At 36.7% G+C, this 17729-nt stretch overlaps 1 protein-coding gene across 1 annotated transcript in view; it reads left to right on the top strand.

Annotated features, from left to right (window-relative positions):
• AZI2 (5-azacytidine induced 2) overlaps positions 1-17238 on the top strand; it is a 37623-nt gene extending 20385 nt beyond the window's left edge. Inside the window, exons 4-8 of the mRNA XM_079935750.1 lie at positions 35-134; positions 1201-1349; positions 6317-6375; positions 11863-11981; positions 14232-17238. Of these exons, the coding sequence (XP_079791876.1) occupies positions 35-134; positions 1201-1349; positions 6317-6375; positions 11863-11981; positions 14232-14644 (840 nt within the window). The 3' untranslated portion in view covers positions 14645-17238. The remainder of the gene's footprint in view (positions 1-34; positions 135-1200; positions 1350-6316; positions 6376-11862; positions 11982-14231) is intronic.
• Positions 17239-17729: the final 491 nt, after the last annotated feature.

The following is a 17729-nucleotide window of genomic DNA, read 5'->3' as shown; positions in this document are numbered from 1 at the left end:
TGAATGTAATTTGGCATTTTCTCTACTTAACTAGAATAAAGACAACTCTGAATCTTTGAAAGTATTGAATGAGCAGCTACAATCTAAAGAAGTAGAACTCCTCCAGCTGAGGACAGAGGTGGAAACTCAGCAGGGTAGGCCACTTAAACGTGTTATAATTATTCTAACGCAATTAATACATTTTTTCCATTCCTGTGTTATATCCATGATCAGTTTGCTATATCTGTATCCTAAGGACTTATTTTTTAATTTTTAGGCTTATATTAATTGCTCTGCTTTTACAAAGTATCAACTTTTAACTTTTCCTTGGATATAAATTGTACTTTTCCTAGAGAAAATTTGATGGTTTTTATTCAGGGCTAGTTTGCAGTGAAGTAGATGAAGAAAGGAGTAGAACCCCATCCTCTCCAAAGCCTCTTGCCCACTGCTAGACGCCCTGTCATTGAGTAGTTACAGTTGCTTCCCCCCGCCCCAATTTCTAAAGGTTGTTACCAATGTGCAGATGAGATGCTATGTTGAAAAGTTAAGAGTGGGAGATATGGGTATTAGCCTGCTCCCATGCACATTCATTCTGATGAGACAAGCTGAGGAGTAGGCCTCTGAGAGACCTTTTGATGGGAGGTTGAGGTGAGATCTCTCATGGCAGCTGATTGGGTCTTTTTCTATGTACAGAGCCTAAGGAACCAAGTCAAGGGTTAGTCCATATCCAGTGGTATTGAGTTTGTACAGTGGAATGTTTATGAATAAAATTGTTCGGAAGTTATGTTCTAGGCCTGATGGTCAAACTTTATACTTTCTAAAGGGACTAGATGGAGTGATGAGCTGAGTGAGCATCAGTTCACTCACTTCATTTAATTCTTATCACTCTCAACCTTGACGTATATAGATTATTCATCCATATATAATTTCAGCATATGCTTGATATGTGTTGTATATTTTAAAGTTTCAGGCTGACAAATTTGCTCTTTAACCTAAACCAAAAATCAGGGATGGGGTAATTAATACATTCTAAAATAAGATTGCTAGATTTCTTATTAGCATAGATACGTGAAAGTAATTACTGTTTTTCAGAAACTTAGTAATTGTTCATTATTTATATTGGTTTTTCTTTTAACCTGCATTTTATTGGCATAATCTTTTTCGAATTGCAACCAATGTAGAAGTCAGAAATAACAATTTTAATGTCCATCCTTTTTGTAGTGATAAGAAATTTAAATCCACCTTCATCCAACTGGGAGGTGGAAAAGTTGAGCTGTGACCTGAAGATCCATGGTTTGGAACAAGAACTGGAACTGATGAGGAAGGAATGTAGAGATCTCAAAATAGAGCTACAAAAAGCCAAACAAACGGTATTACAGAATTATTAAATTGAGAAATTCAGCATGCATATGTGTGCATCATATGTAGGATTTATTACTAAGTGTTAAATCATAGAGTTGACATAAATTATAACTACTTAGAGAGTCACATTATCTGAAAATTTACCTTTATCTTCCCCTTTAATCATTTTTGCTAAAATATGATAACTATACTTTTAGCATAATCCCAGAATTATATTATGATTTTGTTGTTTAAAAGCTAATTTTTAAAAACCTTATTAGTTTATTAATTTATTAAAGCTGTTCTTTCAGACTTCCTTTCCTTCAGTTTCCTTAAGTCATTTTTTTCTCTGTAAAGTTTAAAGAGAACTCAGGTTTTAAGTTTCCCACTTCATTTAACGTAATAATTTGATTAATTTAGACATGACAGGAGACTTGCTTTTAGAATTACTAAAACAAAACTTTACAGCATCCACTAATTCTCAGAAGTCTAATACTTTTGGAGCAACTTTAATTTTCAGCTAATAGCTGAGAATGCAAGAATTGGGGTTGGCGGAGCGGGGGGGTGGGGGTGGGGAGCAAAACAAAAACCCTGCTTGAGCTGCTAAAGTGTGGTTAGCCTGAAGTCATCCACTGAAACACAAGTTGCCTCTCGGGTCCTCACCCAGAGTCTGTCTACTAATACAGTGATCCCTGGACAATGGGGTTGTGACCCGTGGCGGTCTGCTTATACAAGCTTATACAAGGATTGTTTTCAGTAAGTATACAGTCGGTCTTTGGTATCTATGGGTTCCACATCTGTGGATCGAGGCCACCACAGGTTGTAGACTACGCTATCCATTGTTGGTTGAATCCACGGATGCTGACCCGAGGATACAGAGGGACGACTGTGGGACTTGAACATACGCAGATTTTGGTACCCACTGCGGATCCTAGAACCAGTGTCCCGTGGATAGGATACTGAGGGACAACTTTACATTGGGTTCAGAAAAGCTTGGATAAATGTTTTCAATGTCATGACAATGCTGAGAATAAAAAGAAGGAATGATAGAGAAGCAGAGCAGTGTGGGAGCAATGCTCCAAACACAAAGTTTAAAATAATTATTACAAGAAATTGAAAAGTTTAATAGTCTGGAGTTCAATAGCCATTATATACATTCTATACACTTATGTATTTCAAACTAAGGTAGCCACGTAGATAATTATTTCTCAGGTCAACATTTTGCCCATCAGATTATCCAGCACTACTAAGGAGCTATGTCCCCACCCTAGGTTCTTCTGAGCAGCCACCATCTGAAAGAGGAGCTCCGCCCACGCTTCCTGACTGCCAGCCAGCACTCTGCCCTGAGTCCCAAGTATCCTTAGATGAGCCAACAGGTCTCTCGTCTGTAATGTGGTCTTTACTGAAGGTGACCACTGGTTAAGAATGAGACAGGCATTAAGAATAATATAGCATCCTACCTTGGCCTTTACCCAGTGAACTCCTCTGAACTGGACAGTGAGAACTTGATTTGGAGCCCCCAGGCCTGATAAAGGGGAAACACCCACTATAAAAATTACTATCACCTCCCATTAGAGAAAAAAAAATTGTTTTTCCTACTTGACATCTGAAGTTGATTTTCCTAGCTTTGCACCCGTGATCACATGCACAATTCCTTTAGCAGCTTCCAGCATCCTGTCCTGCAAGCCCAGTTGCCCGTAGCCCTTGAGAGGCTTCTTTTAAAAAGATGTGCTTGCAGGAAAAGATCTGCATCTTGAAGCTCTGAATTACAATTGTCAGTATATACTTTCTACTTGAAATGATTTGATAGCTTTTATAAATAATGGATATCTCCTTATAGAGTAAGAAGCAGAACCATGGAATCATAAAAACTTGGTTCATGATTGTGTTGCTTATTGTGACATTAGCAAACTCATTTAACTGAACTTTTTTCTATAAACTTTATAGAACATTATATATATATTATATATAATATATATATAATTATATATAATTATATATTATATATATAAATATATAATATTATATATAATAATATATATAGAACATTATATATATAAACATTAAATATCTAAGCAGCGTGGTGCCTAGTACATAGGGTATTCAATAAGTGAATGTGTTTCAAAAATTTTAATTAGGGTAATCCAGAAAAGCGCTTTAGGGGTGTATATGTGTATATGTGTTAATACAGTTCAGTTCTTATTATTTGTTTTCCACTAGGTGGTGCTAGAGGATAAATTTGCTTTTAGTTTAATTGATCTTTCACAAATCACAGAAACAGACTTGAAGGTAGAAGAAACTTTAGAAATCACTTGTTTTATTGCTGATGATGTTGCTTTATTGCTGAGTCTTTGTTGCTGAGACTAAGAAACTTTAAGAGTTGAAGGTGAGGGAAGGGAGGAATTTGTTTTTTGAAAAGGGGAGTTAAGACACGGTCCCTTCTTCATAGGAATTTATTTGGCTGGAGGAGGGGAGATTTAAAGTCAAAAATGCTCACAACTAATATAGAGATATGAACCAAGGAAAGATGGAGTGAAAATTTATCAATTTATCAAGGGTTCCAAGTTTAAATCTTGGTATTGTGGGATGTGTACATTTCAGTCTTGTTTCAAAGGTGTTACTGGTCAGAGTCCTCTTGGATATGAGAGTCAAAGAGCAAGCTATGGAGAGAAAATTTATTTTCACATTAATAATCTTATATCTACTGTAGCCATACTTACAAATATTTTTAAGATGGTACTTTCTGTGAAACATATTTTATAATACCTTCTGAAGTGTGAAATAGCATCCTACATGGACAGAATAGTGGTGTTTTGGGGGCTTTGCTTTTTTTTAAAGTACTTAGTGAGCTCAGTTGATTGTTTGGTATTAAATGAGGTCAAGGTTCCAGGGTCATTTCCACTATGGGCCTTCTTTACTTTCTGTATCCTCCAGTTTTCCAGCCACTTATATTCAGAACAGTGGATCCTTTTAGAAAAACAGACCACTAGGACTGAAGCGTAGGAAACACTGGCTCAGTAAATGGAGTTGGTGTAGATGCCTAAGGTAGACAATGACAGCCTCTTTGGAGATGCACAGTGTGCTGTGTGTACTAAAGGTTCTGAGCAGTCCTGAAGTACAGGAACCTATTTAACTTGAACAGTGTTTCCGAGGATTTTGTAGCTATGGGCCCATTTATGTGAAACTCCAACATCAGATGGCACAAGTTGGGAAACATATCCATTACTGCCTTTAGAACATGGCAAACTGATGACTGGCCAGGGACAGGGTCTTTGAGTATTAGAGACAATTCCTTTGTGCTTTTTACTAATTTACGTTAGATTTTCTGAATTGTTAGGTGGTAGCTGGAGAAATACTTCACCAAGCAAAACTGTTAGGTTTTTTGTTTTGTTTTGTTTACTATCATTGGCTTTAAAAACAAGTAAGATTGGGCTTCCCTGGTGGCACAGAGGTTGAGAGTCCGCCTGCCAATGCAGGGGACGCAGGTTTGTGCCCCGGTCCGGGAGGATCCCTCATGCTGCGGAGCGGCTGGACCTGTGAACCATGGCCGCTGGGCCTGCGCGTCCGGAGCCTGTGCTCCGCAGCGGGAGGGGCCGCAACAGTGAGAGGCCCACGTACCACCAAAAAAAAACAAAAAACAAAGAAGGTTTCCATTGTGCGTATATGTATAAGTATACACTAATTAAAATGTGTATTTTTAATTAATTATACAGAGAAACGAAAAGTGACTTGATCTGATTCCTTCATTTCCTATGAGGAACAGGAAAGGAAAATGTCCAAGGTTATGTGCTTTGTTAGTGGTCAGACTTCCTCTGACTTGTGGGCCAGTTCTGTTTTCCCTCTCCACAGGGCTCCCTGAGATGCAACTAAATCATTTACAGTATTTAGTTGGTATTTTCTGAACAATCAGATCCAAAGACACTTTAACTTCTGTAGTACATTTTTTTTTTTTTTTTGCGGTACGCCGGCCTCTCACTGCTGCGGCCCCTCCCGCTGCGGAGCACAGGCTCCGGGCGCGCAGGCTCAGCGGCCATGGCTCACGGGCGCAGCCGCTCCGCGCGCACGTGGGATCCTCCTGGACCGGGGCACGAACCCGCGTACCCTGCATCGGCAGGCGGACTCCCAACCACTGCGCCACCAGGGAAGCCCTCTGTAGTACATTTGGATATTTTACACTCCCAAACTCAGAGGACTTATGAAGTCCTTTTGTGGCTTTTTAGTGTTCCACTTTAAAAAATATCATTTAGATTATATAAATAAGAAATGGTAAAGTTAAATTTTGTTTTCTTAGTTTATACTGGCCATTTCTGCTAATAGAATTAGTGCCTGTGGTAGTCATTTTTATTTGTTATAGACCCTGAATTGAATGCATTGCACACAAGTGTGTTACAGAGTTATCTTAAATGTATTAAGTCCACTTTTAAATATCTTTTATAGGTTCTTTTTGTCATCTATAACCTAAACTACTAAAACTTGGAAGTATATAAGGACTTTATGAAGTCCTTTCCCTGTCATTTTCTTGTGGAAAGAAGAAATTTATGTTAATCTTTTTAAACAACCTGTTAAATTTTGGTACTTCTTTGTAATAATATCAAAAAGTGAAATACCAATAAACTTCCATTTTCTGGTGGAATTCACTCAGCTATACCTGAAGAAACAGTAATTTGATCAATTTGTTACCCTTTTTTGAATATAGATTTCAGATTGGTATCATCAGAAATACATTTTGTAAGACTCCAAGGTCTTTTATGTGAGAGCAAGTGTATTTTTTAAAGAAAATTAAAGCATTAATGACTTTAAATAATTGGAAATGATTTAGAAATACCTGTATAAATTTGGAGTTATTTCATTAAAATTGAATATAAGATACTAGTTTTATGCTGTACAGTTACAGATGTATTCTGTAAAAGCTGAAGCACGTGTAGGGTAATAAAGTATTGAGAATAAATAGAAGGTAACAATTACAACTTTTAAACTGTTTTTTAAACAATGACAGTATCCATCTCAGGAAGACAATCTGAAGAGCAGAGATCTCCAAAGACTAAGCATTTCAAGGTATGAACATCCTTCAGCATTCAATAATAATACATTATATAATAATAATTATTATTCTGTAGGCCACTTTGTATAGGTACATAGATTTCTGTTATGATTTAACCTTAAAAACAGGTTGACACTATTTGGGTACTGCATGTAATTTCTGATCACAATGTATTTATAAAAAATATTTAACTGTTCCTTAACAACAGGCTTGAACTTGGGCAGTAGAAAGGTGCATATTGTGTTGCCTTAGATAAAATTTTTGAACATTCAGTAATATTTTAGATAGGATTTTAGGGAGCTAGTTGTGCAGAAGTATTCTGTAATTCTGATTTTTACATGAAGAATTATGCATTTTCATACACAGCAATATCACTTTGTCTTAAGGGCAAACTTGGACAGCCTTACTCTTTGATAATGACATGAATTTTAAGAGAACTGTCCTCTTGGGGTAAGAATAAAAGTAGCTATCAGAGTTCATGTATGCTACTTCGGCCCTTTTTTTCCTCAAATATATATATCATTTTTATTTAAGTAACATAAGTGCATTGTTTTATCTGATAATTTTTGTTCTGCTATGTTAACATCCCCTCTCTCCTTGGATGCTTCCACCCAATGAAACATACTCATTTGACTTCATGGTTTGCTCGTTTGGCTTCCAAAATTTACTGAATTATCTCATACCTATTCTTCCTATTAAAAATCTAATGGAGAGAAATGCTCAGTTGGGGAAAACAGTATGAGGAAACATGGTGCAGCCCCTCTTCCTGTGTGAAGGGCCAGCAGTAAGTATTATAGGCGTCATGGGCCAGAGTCTCTATTGCAGCTTCTCAGCCCTGCCATTCAAACAGTAGTTCACTTATACCTTCAACTTTCATCTAAATATACAGCAAGGAAGTTTTTCCTTTTTTTAAAACATGTGTCTAGTATAGCGTCCATGTGAATTATTTTTCCAAGGTGTCTTCTATGTCAGTTACCTTCTTTCTTCCTGTCAACCTAGGTTTCCCCTTATTAATTTTGTTGTATTTGTCATTTTTATAAGCCTTCTTAAACCATTTTTGGAAAGAAGCATGTTAGAATCAGTAGGTCAAATAAAAGGGCTTATATAGTTTATTAGAAGTACATGGTATAGAACAGGGCTTCTGCTTCCATTCATGGGCAGTGTTACATAATTTGGATCACTTCTTTTGAGAATAACTTGAAAAGTTGTCCGCCACCCACCAAAAAGATGTGTGTTTGAAGGCATCATATAACTAAAAAGACAGTGAAGGATCTCTAGGCCAGGATTTGGAGGAGGAGGAAGGCCCCAAGAGATGAGTCTGGTTTCTGAAGCTGAGAACTATGTAATTGTGGCTTTGAAGTACAGTTTTGAATTCTCTAAAGCTCAGTATCAATTCAGGGTATCAACTGAGAAAAAGCTTTTAGAATGAATTAAGTTCAGTCTAAGAGTTTCTGTATGTTAAAGAACTGTGTAATTAAAGCGGGTCCTAATGGCTCCCCAGTGCTCAAGTACATTTCTGTGTTTGCAGACCCATAGCAGTGTGGATTGCAGAACTGATTAGCTCTCCCTCTTCTGGTTAGCAACTAGAAAACTAATAACCAAACTGTAGCTTACCCTTGGTAAACTTTATATCATGCATTTTTATGTTAGCCTCATTCCTGACTGCATTTTATCTTGTTTTTCCTTTACCTTATCATTTATACCTATTCACAGTTTATAGTCCTATGTTTTATTAGTCTTTAAGTTACGTCATCCACTTCTAAATGGAACAATTCAGATGATAAATTAAGTTTACTATATTAGAAAAGCACGTAGGAATGTTTCCATAAAACCATTAACTAAAAGTTCAGGTATTTTTAAGGATTATTTTCCAGTTATTTGGAAAACTCCCCTTTTTGGAACACCTCCTTTTTTGCATTTCCTCCATCATATTGCCAGGGGAACAAGGTGGTACCATATTGTTTCCTGAGTGAACATGTTAATTACTGGAGGCCTTTTATATGTTCCTCATTGTATACAGTATCATTTAACAATAACAGCCCTGCCCATCAGAAACTTGGCCAATGTCCTGCCAGTGTACTAGTTGGGGTTACCTTTATGTTGTTGCCTTCAGTTCTTAAGCCAGATCTAGGTATGAGGTAACTTCTTCAGATGCAAATTCTTGGTTTAGAAAATAGGGATTAGGTTAGTGTTTTTCACACTGTGCTGTGTTGCCTTAGTTGATCATGAAATTTTGTGAGTTAAGCATTTTAAAAATAAGAAAACAGAATAGAACATAACAGAATATGGGTTGTAGTGTAAAATGATTGCTTGCTGTGCCTTACAATTAAAAATATTTGAAAGATGCTTGTTTGAAGAAATCACAGTTGTCAAGATATACATTTCAAAGTCTCTAGTTCTTGGCTAAGACTATCCCATACTTTCATTTTAATTCCTCTGGGGAATGTAATAGTTCAATAAATTTTCAAAAGCTAAAGAAAAATAGGGCTGAAGTAAAAAAAACAAAATCAAGTAGATTTTTCTTATACAAGGAACATTCAGTATTAAAGAGTTGAACGTACAGTGTCAATTAAGAAAACTGAGCTTTTACACAGTTTTTACTATGTAAGCTGGACACGTGCCCCCTTGTTGAGATGTGGATAAGCAGGTTTCATTACGTTTAAAATTTAGAGGTGTGGAATTTTATACTGGGACGAAGAAGGTTGTGTTGGAAGTCAGTAGTTGGCAAATGTGATGAAGCTGAAGGTTATGATGATTTGAAAAATGTTACCCACAAAGGGCAGCAGTCAGTCACAGGACTGGATAGCTGAAAGGCAGCTTTGAACAGCAGCTTGTTAGAGTCAGGAAGTTCTCCGGCACCTGCTTTCTTGTGTGTGAAGTGAGCTCCCAGGTTGCCGCATTTGTGTGAGAACCGGGTGAGGTGCCTGTCTAGCACATAGTACATGCTCAACCACTGTTAACTTTTTGTCTCATCTGTCTTATTTCTTAGGGTTTTCATTTGGGGTGCTTTGGTGTTGCATCTCAGTGTTCAAGTAGCTTTATGAGTTCTTTGTACACAACTATATATATCATTAGGATTTTGCTTGTATGGTATTTAAAGCAAAATTAATTTATATTCCCAGCTGGTGGGAGGTAGAAGGGGAACAGTTTATAGGCTCAAAAATACCTGGATAAGTAAAGGTTAGCTGGAGCTCTGCTAAAGATCTGTGGATGACAATTGTCCAGTCTTACTTAAGCAATGATTTGTTCAAGTAGAATTTAAAAAATTTTAACACACTTTGAAGACTATAGCACTTTAATATAAATGAAGTGTAAAGTAACTGCCATTACTTTGTTATCCACAAGAGGGAGAGCTTATACTTAGTAATAATTTTAGTTTTTTATATCTGTAGTTTTCTATTCAGGTGACATTAAGGGCCAAAGAAAAAGATTAGACATATGTTAAACTAGGTGACCTAGTTTTTGGTGTCACCTAATTTATAAGCAGTCTTCATTAAATTGAATTGGAAAATGTGTATTAGTGCTGCATTAACACCTCTATTATAATCTTCTCTTATTTTATATGGGTAGCTATTTTGAATGATGCAATGTTTGATATTCCAGTATCCAAACACTGTCTTGAGTACTGTACTTGCTTTTCTCCAAGTCAGGTACTGATTTACAATCTCAAGCCACTGTTTTTAATCTGTATGATTCATATCATGACTGTCTGCATGAATTAGCACATGTACAGTGTTTACACTTAGCTGCTACGTAATGTGAGTAACTCTTTTTGGGAAGCATGCTGAATGCCCAGAATTGCACCAAGGAACCACTGACTCTTCACACTTCAGACAGTTCCTATGTGAGACACTCATTGTAGCGCACGGCTCAGATGTTGACTGCCGAAGCAGAGGTGGTTAACTAATTTTTGTGAAGTAATTATTTCACACCTATCAAAAACCTGCAAAAATCCCTGTGTTTTTTAATAGACAACTGGTTAACAAATGACGTTACAACAGATTAAAACAAGTAGATTTTTCTCAAAAGCAGTATAAAGTTTATTCTCCTGCTCCTATTGAAAGAATTATAGTCTGAGTGGAATGGGAATATTTTGACAAAAAAGGAATGTCATAATTCAAAATAACTGTTTTTGAATATATCTGTTGTTTCCATAATTAGAATAAGATATTAGATTTAGATATGAAGAGTGTTATCCTTGTAGTTTAAAGGTTTTTGTTTATAGCTAGACAGAAATTGAAGCATGACGTGACATGTTTGTTTAATTTGATTTCATTATTACTAAAATTATACTAATATCTTTAAGATGCAGTAGGGGTTGTTTGAACACTATGAGATCAGTTGTTGTATTCCTGTAAAGTTGTGTAATGTAAATTTGAATAATATCTTTAAGAGGCAGTAGGGTTGTTTGAACACTATGAGATCAGTTGTTCTTACGTATGTGTTGAAGATTTTGATTTATTTAGTTGGCAACTAAGAACCTAAAAAAAATCATGAATATGCAAATAAGAATGCTTAATGGAAGATGAAACTCAATAAAATTAGGTTTAAAATAACTGATTTATAACTTTTCAGATAATTGAGGTAAAATGAGAGGTATTTGTGAAGTTTTTATTTCTGTTTCATATAATCCTCTCTCCAGCTCCTTTTCCCTTACCAGGAAATCAGCTGGCTCTTCATGTCTTGTGCTGTCATGTCACATTGGTTTAGAACCAACAATATGAGACAGCCCAGTCAAACATAAAAGACTGGAATGCATGAAACCTAAATTTTAATGTGGGCTTCGGTGTACATTCAGAATTGATAACAGCATTTCAATTCACAACATCAGAACAGAATAATCAAAAGATAAATACAAATTCAAAATCCATCCATGAATGAATGTCACTTTATTTATTTATTTTTTTGCGGTACGTGGGCCTCTCACTGCTGTGGCCTCTCCCGCTGCGGAGCACAGGCTCCGGACACGCAGGCTCAGCGGCCATGGCTCACGGGCCCAGCTGCTCAGCGGCATGTGGGATCTTCCTGGACCGGGGCACGAACCCGTGTCCCCTGCATCGGCAGGTGGACTCTCAACCACTGCACCACCAGGGAAGCCCTATTCTTGATCAGATTTGCAAGTGAAGACCATATTCCTTACTATTAAATATATTAACGCCACTGCACATCATAGGCTATCATAAAATCTCAGTCCTGAGGAGAGCACTATTAAACTCGTTGGTTAGAATACTTTTTATAATACCCTTCTGTTTAATATAGTTCAGTTAATTGATAAAAATTAGGTCAGTGTTATTGTGAATAAGATTTTTTCACTTGTTATAATGCTCTATTTAAATATTTTAATTATTTAATGAGGATGTTTTGTTTAATTTGTATTATTTCACAACAATTTGAGCAGAAATGAAGATAAGCTCATTTCTATTTTAAAGTTATTCCCTTCTCTCCACAGAGAATAATAACCGTTAACTTTTTTTTTTAAAAAAAACAACCCTGTATTTCAGTGATAATATGCAAAGTGCATACTGGGAACTGAAGAGAGAAATGTCTAATTTACATCTGGTGACTCAAGTACAAGCTGAACTGCTAAGAAAGCTGAAAACCCCAACTGCAATCAAGAAAGGCAAGTCAGGGTTTGCCGGAAACCACTGATTCCAGCCAAACTGCTCAAAGAGCAACTCGTTATCGTATCTTATCGAAATCTCATCAAATGAGTTTGATAAGCCAAAGTATATGTAGTCTATTCACAGCCACCCATTCTCTGCTCTGGCTTCAGCCTCATACTGGTCAACTTCACACATAAAGGTGTTGCTGATGTGTGTTTCTTCAGTACTGTATTCTTTTCCCCTTGTGGCTTTTTTCTCAGCCAAGTGTTGCTTATGTGTTCAAGGCTGAGGTGTTAAGTTTGCTCTAGTTGACCTTTTACCACAACTACTTCATATATTAAAAAAAAAAAAGACACCAAAAGCTACTTTCATTCCAGTGCTACAGAATATACCAAAGACGTAGCTCTTTAAATTGTTTTTAAAGAGAGAACTCTGATTCGTTACTTGGTTATTTTCATTTTTGTAAACTTAATTTTTCTTTCCTTAAAGAACAGATTGTTTTGAATAGAGACTAGATGCTATATTCACTTAGCCCTTTCAACCAAACAAAAATTTTCATTGCTTTGCATATTTAACTGCTTGGCTGATTAAACCTTTTCCTGAGTTTTGTGTTAACTAGTAGTGGCTACTTTGCCAAAGCTGTTTCTATACTGAGAAAAATCAGTGCATTTGTACCTTTTATTACGTAATGATTGTATTCCTGTAAAGTTGTGTAATGTAAATTTGAATGCTGTAAACTTTATTTTTAAAGGAATGAGATGTGACTTTTTATTTTTTAAAAAATCATTAATTTAAAATTGTCATTTGCACCTCAAATTGTCCCTAAAGAGGGCACGAGAGATTTTATAAATAGTTCTCCTCAGAAATGTTTCTTGTGGGGTGGGGGACGTTGCATGTTGGGACAGAAAGCTAAATTCAGAATTGCCTTTCCGTTTCTAGGGTTAGTTACTTACGAACCAGGCAAAACAATAAGGTACTTTGGCATGCCCCAACTTAGTTTACGGTTCATTTTGTCCTCAGGTTTTCCAGTGGCCAGGGTTACATATGAGACAACTTTAAGTTGATGGTAGAAATAAGACCTCTCTTAAATGAGACTCATGGAGTAATTTTTCAGTGAGCCTCTTATATACTAAATAGAACTTCCAAAAAATAATTAAGGAGAAATGCTCTCTACTCATTTGGAAACGCTTATTGTCGTGTCGTTTCTGAGCTGGTGAAGGATTTTAACCGCAAGTTTCTAGCACGTTTCCTACGACAGTGCCAGGCCTGGGGCCACCACTCTCCACAAAGAATTGAGTGCTTTGTGGAGTGGACAGAGATAAGCCCAGGTCACCTTTTCTCTAGACCCACATGTCACCCTGTCCAGAAGCTGAGCACTGTCACCTCCTCCCAAGAAAAGGGGCAGTGAGCTTATTTTTTAATGTGGTTCAGTTTCTTTCTCCTTTAAAACTAGAGTCAGGCCTTGGTGGCACTTGGTATCCGTACAGAGGGAGGGAGGCACGCCCTTGCTTTGTGTTGTCTGTGGCTGAACAGCAGCTGGAGAGCGGTCTGTCTTCTAAGCCATTACATGTTACTAAACTCATTTTTTTTGCTTTTTTTTGACCTATATTGTGACCATAGCAGAACTTACATTTACCATTATATATATTTGACAAGAAATGAGATGATTTTATAGCTTTTAATTTAAATTGTTTTATCCATTAAAGCCTTTAATATATATCAAATTTCAGTTGGGTCTCACCAATTCACAATGTAGTTATTTCTGGAAAAATTTACTTTTGGACCACCTATGGAAAACAGATTTGACTAAGCTAAGGAATATTACATCTAACAAAATTATTAAAACTTAAGAACAGCTTTCTTAGTCTCCACTGACACACAAACATTCTGCAAGCCTTCTCCAGCCATATTAAGAGCCAGGAACAGGGTCTTTACTTGTATTTTAAGTGAATTGGTTTCCAGCTTTTTAAAATAGGAATTTCCTCATGTTCACTATGATATGGGCGAGACAAGATTCCTGTGTCCATTTTGCAGACGAGAGAAGTGACACTTGGAGCAGTGAAGTGTCACCCTGTCAGTAAATAGCGGATCCAGGATTAGAACAGAGTTCATCTGTCAACTTCAAGTCACACTGCCACAGTGATCGCACTAACTTGGAAATGTCCATTTCCAGTTCTAGAATCAACCAAATTAACAAAGTGTTTGTTTACTGTTTTATGATCATAAATACCAGGACAGCTGATGCTTAGCCTGTGCTTTCTTTTCAGCTTGTGCCCCAGCAGGATGCATGGAAGACCTTGGGAAAGACAGCACAAAGCTGCACTTGATGAATTTTACTGCAACATACAAAAGACAGGCCCCTCTCTCACCAAACAGCAAAACTCTTTGTCATGCCACGTCTTCCCCTTTACCAGGAGATGCAAAGGTTTTATCAGAGAAAGCAGCTCTCCAGTCATGGACAGATCATGAGCGATCCATTCCTCACGATGGCACAAACTTTCAGGAACACAATTCTTATGGCAGAAATTCTCTGGAAGATAATTCTTGGGTATTCCCAAGCCCTCCTAAATCAAGTGAGACAACATTTGGGGAAACTAAAAATAAACCTTTGCCTTTACCCAACCTGCCACCACTGCATTACTTGGATCAACATAATCAAAACTGCCATTATAAAAATTAATTATGAAGAGATTTATGACGTTCTCACGAGGTTGCTGTATCTCCCTCAGTGGTTTTCTTGGGAAATCATTAACAAACTGAAAGCAGATTTTGATTAAACTTTTGCAGAGTTCTTCAGTATTTACATTTGCACATAATGTACCCTATTATGTAGTTGATTTTTCAGTGTGAAAGAACACCCTCCGGCTAAGAATCAGATATGTGTTACTAATTAATAAACCTAAGGTGTTTCACAATGACAACTCTACCTTTGATGATAATTGTACATTTCTGCCCATCACATGAAGAATGGAATTGAAAGTTTTCAGACACGGTTTTACAAAGCATGAGAAATGCCTAACTCATAAAAATAAAGGAGACCATTGTATCAGAGAAAAAGCATGTTAAGTTGCTTTAAGTTGCATAAAGGAGTGAAATGGCAATGTGACTTAGGTTATATTTCTGCTGACCTTATAATGCGTAAGGATAAGGAAATTACAGTGGAACAATATTATCTGGGTTATTGCATCTATATGTGGTATTGTGTCTCAAAGTATAAGATTTAAAGTCATTTTATGATCACGATGTTGATAAAATTTAAAGTACAATTTGGATTTTAAGACTTGAAATCTGCTCGTTGAAGCCAACTCTGTCCTGGTACATCCCTCAAGTCTTAATTGAAAAAAAGTGATGAAATAGTTGAAAAACTATGTGGTGTGTGAATAAACTATTACAGTCATATACATTATCCAGTTAGAAGTAGGAATAGTATCACAAAGGCTTCAGTCTAATCTGTCCTTCAGTGCTATAGTGAAAATCCCAATGGGTGTGTAACTGTATAAAGCCGTTTTCTTCAAAGGGTCTACACCTGCTTGTTACGTAGAGCAGCTTATTAACTGGTTAAACTTTGTTTTGAAATGTAATGATTTTACTTATTGAGAAAGTGGTTTTTAATTAATTAGAATCCTAGAAACCAAATTCTGTGCTGTATTGATATATGATAATAGTATAATCATGAAATGTCCCCCAACGCTTTGATTCTAAGAGCCTATCATTTATAAACAAGTAACAAGGATAGCTTCATATGGAAATTTCTCTGTATTCTTTCAGGGTGGTGGTATTAAGAATATTAGTAATATATGTCTCCGTTCCTACATCTTTTGCCTGAGATAAAGCGTTTCATGTAGAAGGCCTTTATCCTTTTTGATAGACAGTTGCAAACACCTTGGACTCAAAAGAATATTTCAAATCTCTTCTACATTAACTGAATAGCATACATATATAAACAGTGTTCACCATTCACCAGATATTTGTCTTTCTATTATCTTACTCACTTATTCAAGCTTGTCTGTGATTAATGGAGTTGGTGTCAGATGCTGGAATTTATTCTGACCAATGAACACAGCTGACTCGAGGGAGTACAATCTCCTGCCAAGTAATAGAACAAAACCCAGTATGCATAAAACAAATACAAGACCCCAGGCTTTAGCGGAAGGAAGCAACTACCTGTGTAATAACAAAGCAGCAGAAACTATTTGTCATGTGGCTGCATAGGCTGTACATTATATCTAATCTCTAATGTAGCTTACTGGTTTGCCTTTTTTAAAACCAAGATGGAGCATTTTCCTTTGTAAAGAAAATAAGTCATATGACATAATGGCTTGATTAATGTTTTGAACAATGCCAAGACATTACTTAAAATAAATTATTTTTGTTTGAAATTTAAGTGGAAATATTGTCCTTGCCTAAATATTCCAGGGTCATGTACTAATTATAGGTTGTTAATCTAATTCATGTAACAGACATTTGTCTTGTTAAACCAACTTCTGAATGGAGACAATGCTTTTGCATCTAAACAATAGGGTAGCTATCAAACAGGTATGCTAGATGTTCTTGACAGTTTAGAGTGCTAAACAAATGATGTAAAACTATTTAGGAAAGGGTAACCAAAAGAAATTTTCCCAGTCATAAATTTTTAAATGTATTTTATGATCATTTCTGTTATTGGTAAGATTCAAAGAGAAGTGAGAGAATGGCCCATCTGTAGCTTATTTAAAATGGAAAATTTTGTTGACTTGTTTCATACTAGTTGAAGCTTGCTCCAAAGGACTTCCCTTGAAAATTTCTTTAACCTCCAGATTTTCGTTAAGGATAACCCAATTCAGCACATCCATAACTCAACAGAGTGAAAAGAACACGGATAACAACAACAAAAGCCTCTCAATCCTCCCCATTAGCTAAAATACAAGTTACATCTTCTCTAAAAGGAAACTGAGGTTCTGCTAAAGTGGAACCTAATTCATAACTAGAGCAGGGATGTACCTCTGTGGAACACAAGAACCAAACTAGAGGGGAGAGTTCAGGCTTCAAGCACTAAAGGACTGAATCCTGTGAAAACAGTCATGGTCTCATGCAGAAACGCTGTCTGGAGAAGGCAGATCATACGGGTAGAAGATCTGTGGCCTGTAACTGAACAGGAGAGGGTCAGCAGAGGTGCAGGGGTGCCAGCCAGAGGAAGAGCCGAGTGGACGGGGACGGATTCCCCAGAGTACCATGCATGCAGTGGACATTTTTATACTTTATAACCTAGTCTGTCTAGCACTTGTGGGGAAGCAACATCTACATAGATGAATTTTCCACATAAAAATGAAGCTGGCCCCTCTAATTCTAATTAAAATAATTATAAAATAACCACAAGTTGTATATTTTTAGTAGCTTTTTAAAGTAACCATTTTGCCCTTTCCTCACTTAAGTCATTGAAAACAAACTAATTCCTGTGCTCTAGGAAATCAAAAGGCCCCCAGAGGAGCATGGGCTTGTTTACCCCCATGCCATGTGGTCTCTGTGGCTGTATCTGCTTTGCTTGTCTGCTCCTGTTGTCTCCCTCCTTTTGATCTGTATACCTGGAAAATGTGGTCTCTCTGGGTTTCAAATAAGAGTCAAGTAGTTCCTTTGAGTGGTCTACTCAAGAGCAAAGTGTGGAACTTGAACATCGCATGGTTCTTTAGGGTCCTATTTACTTTTAACTCGATGGCCTCAGTTAAATCTTGTCCTAGTAGGCAGGAATTTCTATTTGTGATTTTAATAAAAACTATGTAAATACATAA

This window comes from Stenella coeruleoalba (genome assembly GCF_951394435.1).
Source record: "Stenella coeruleoalba genome assembly, chromosome: 10".
NCBI lineage: Eukaryota > Metazoa > Chordata > Mammalia > Artiodactyla > Delphinidae > Stenella > Stenella coeruleoalba.
This window is presented reverse-complemented; position numbering and strand designations above follow the sequence as displayed.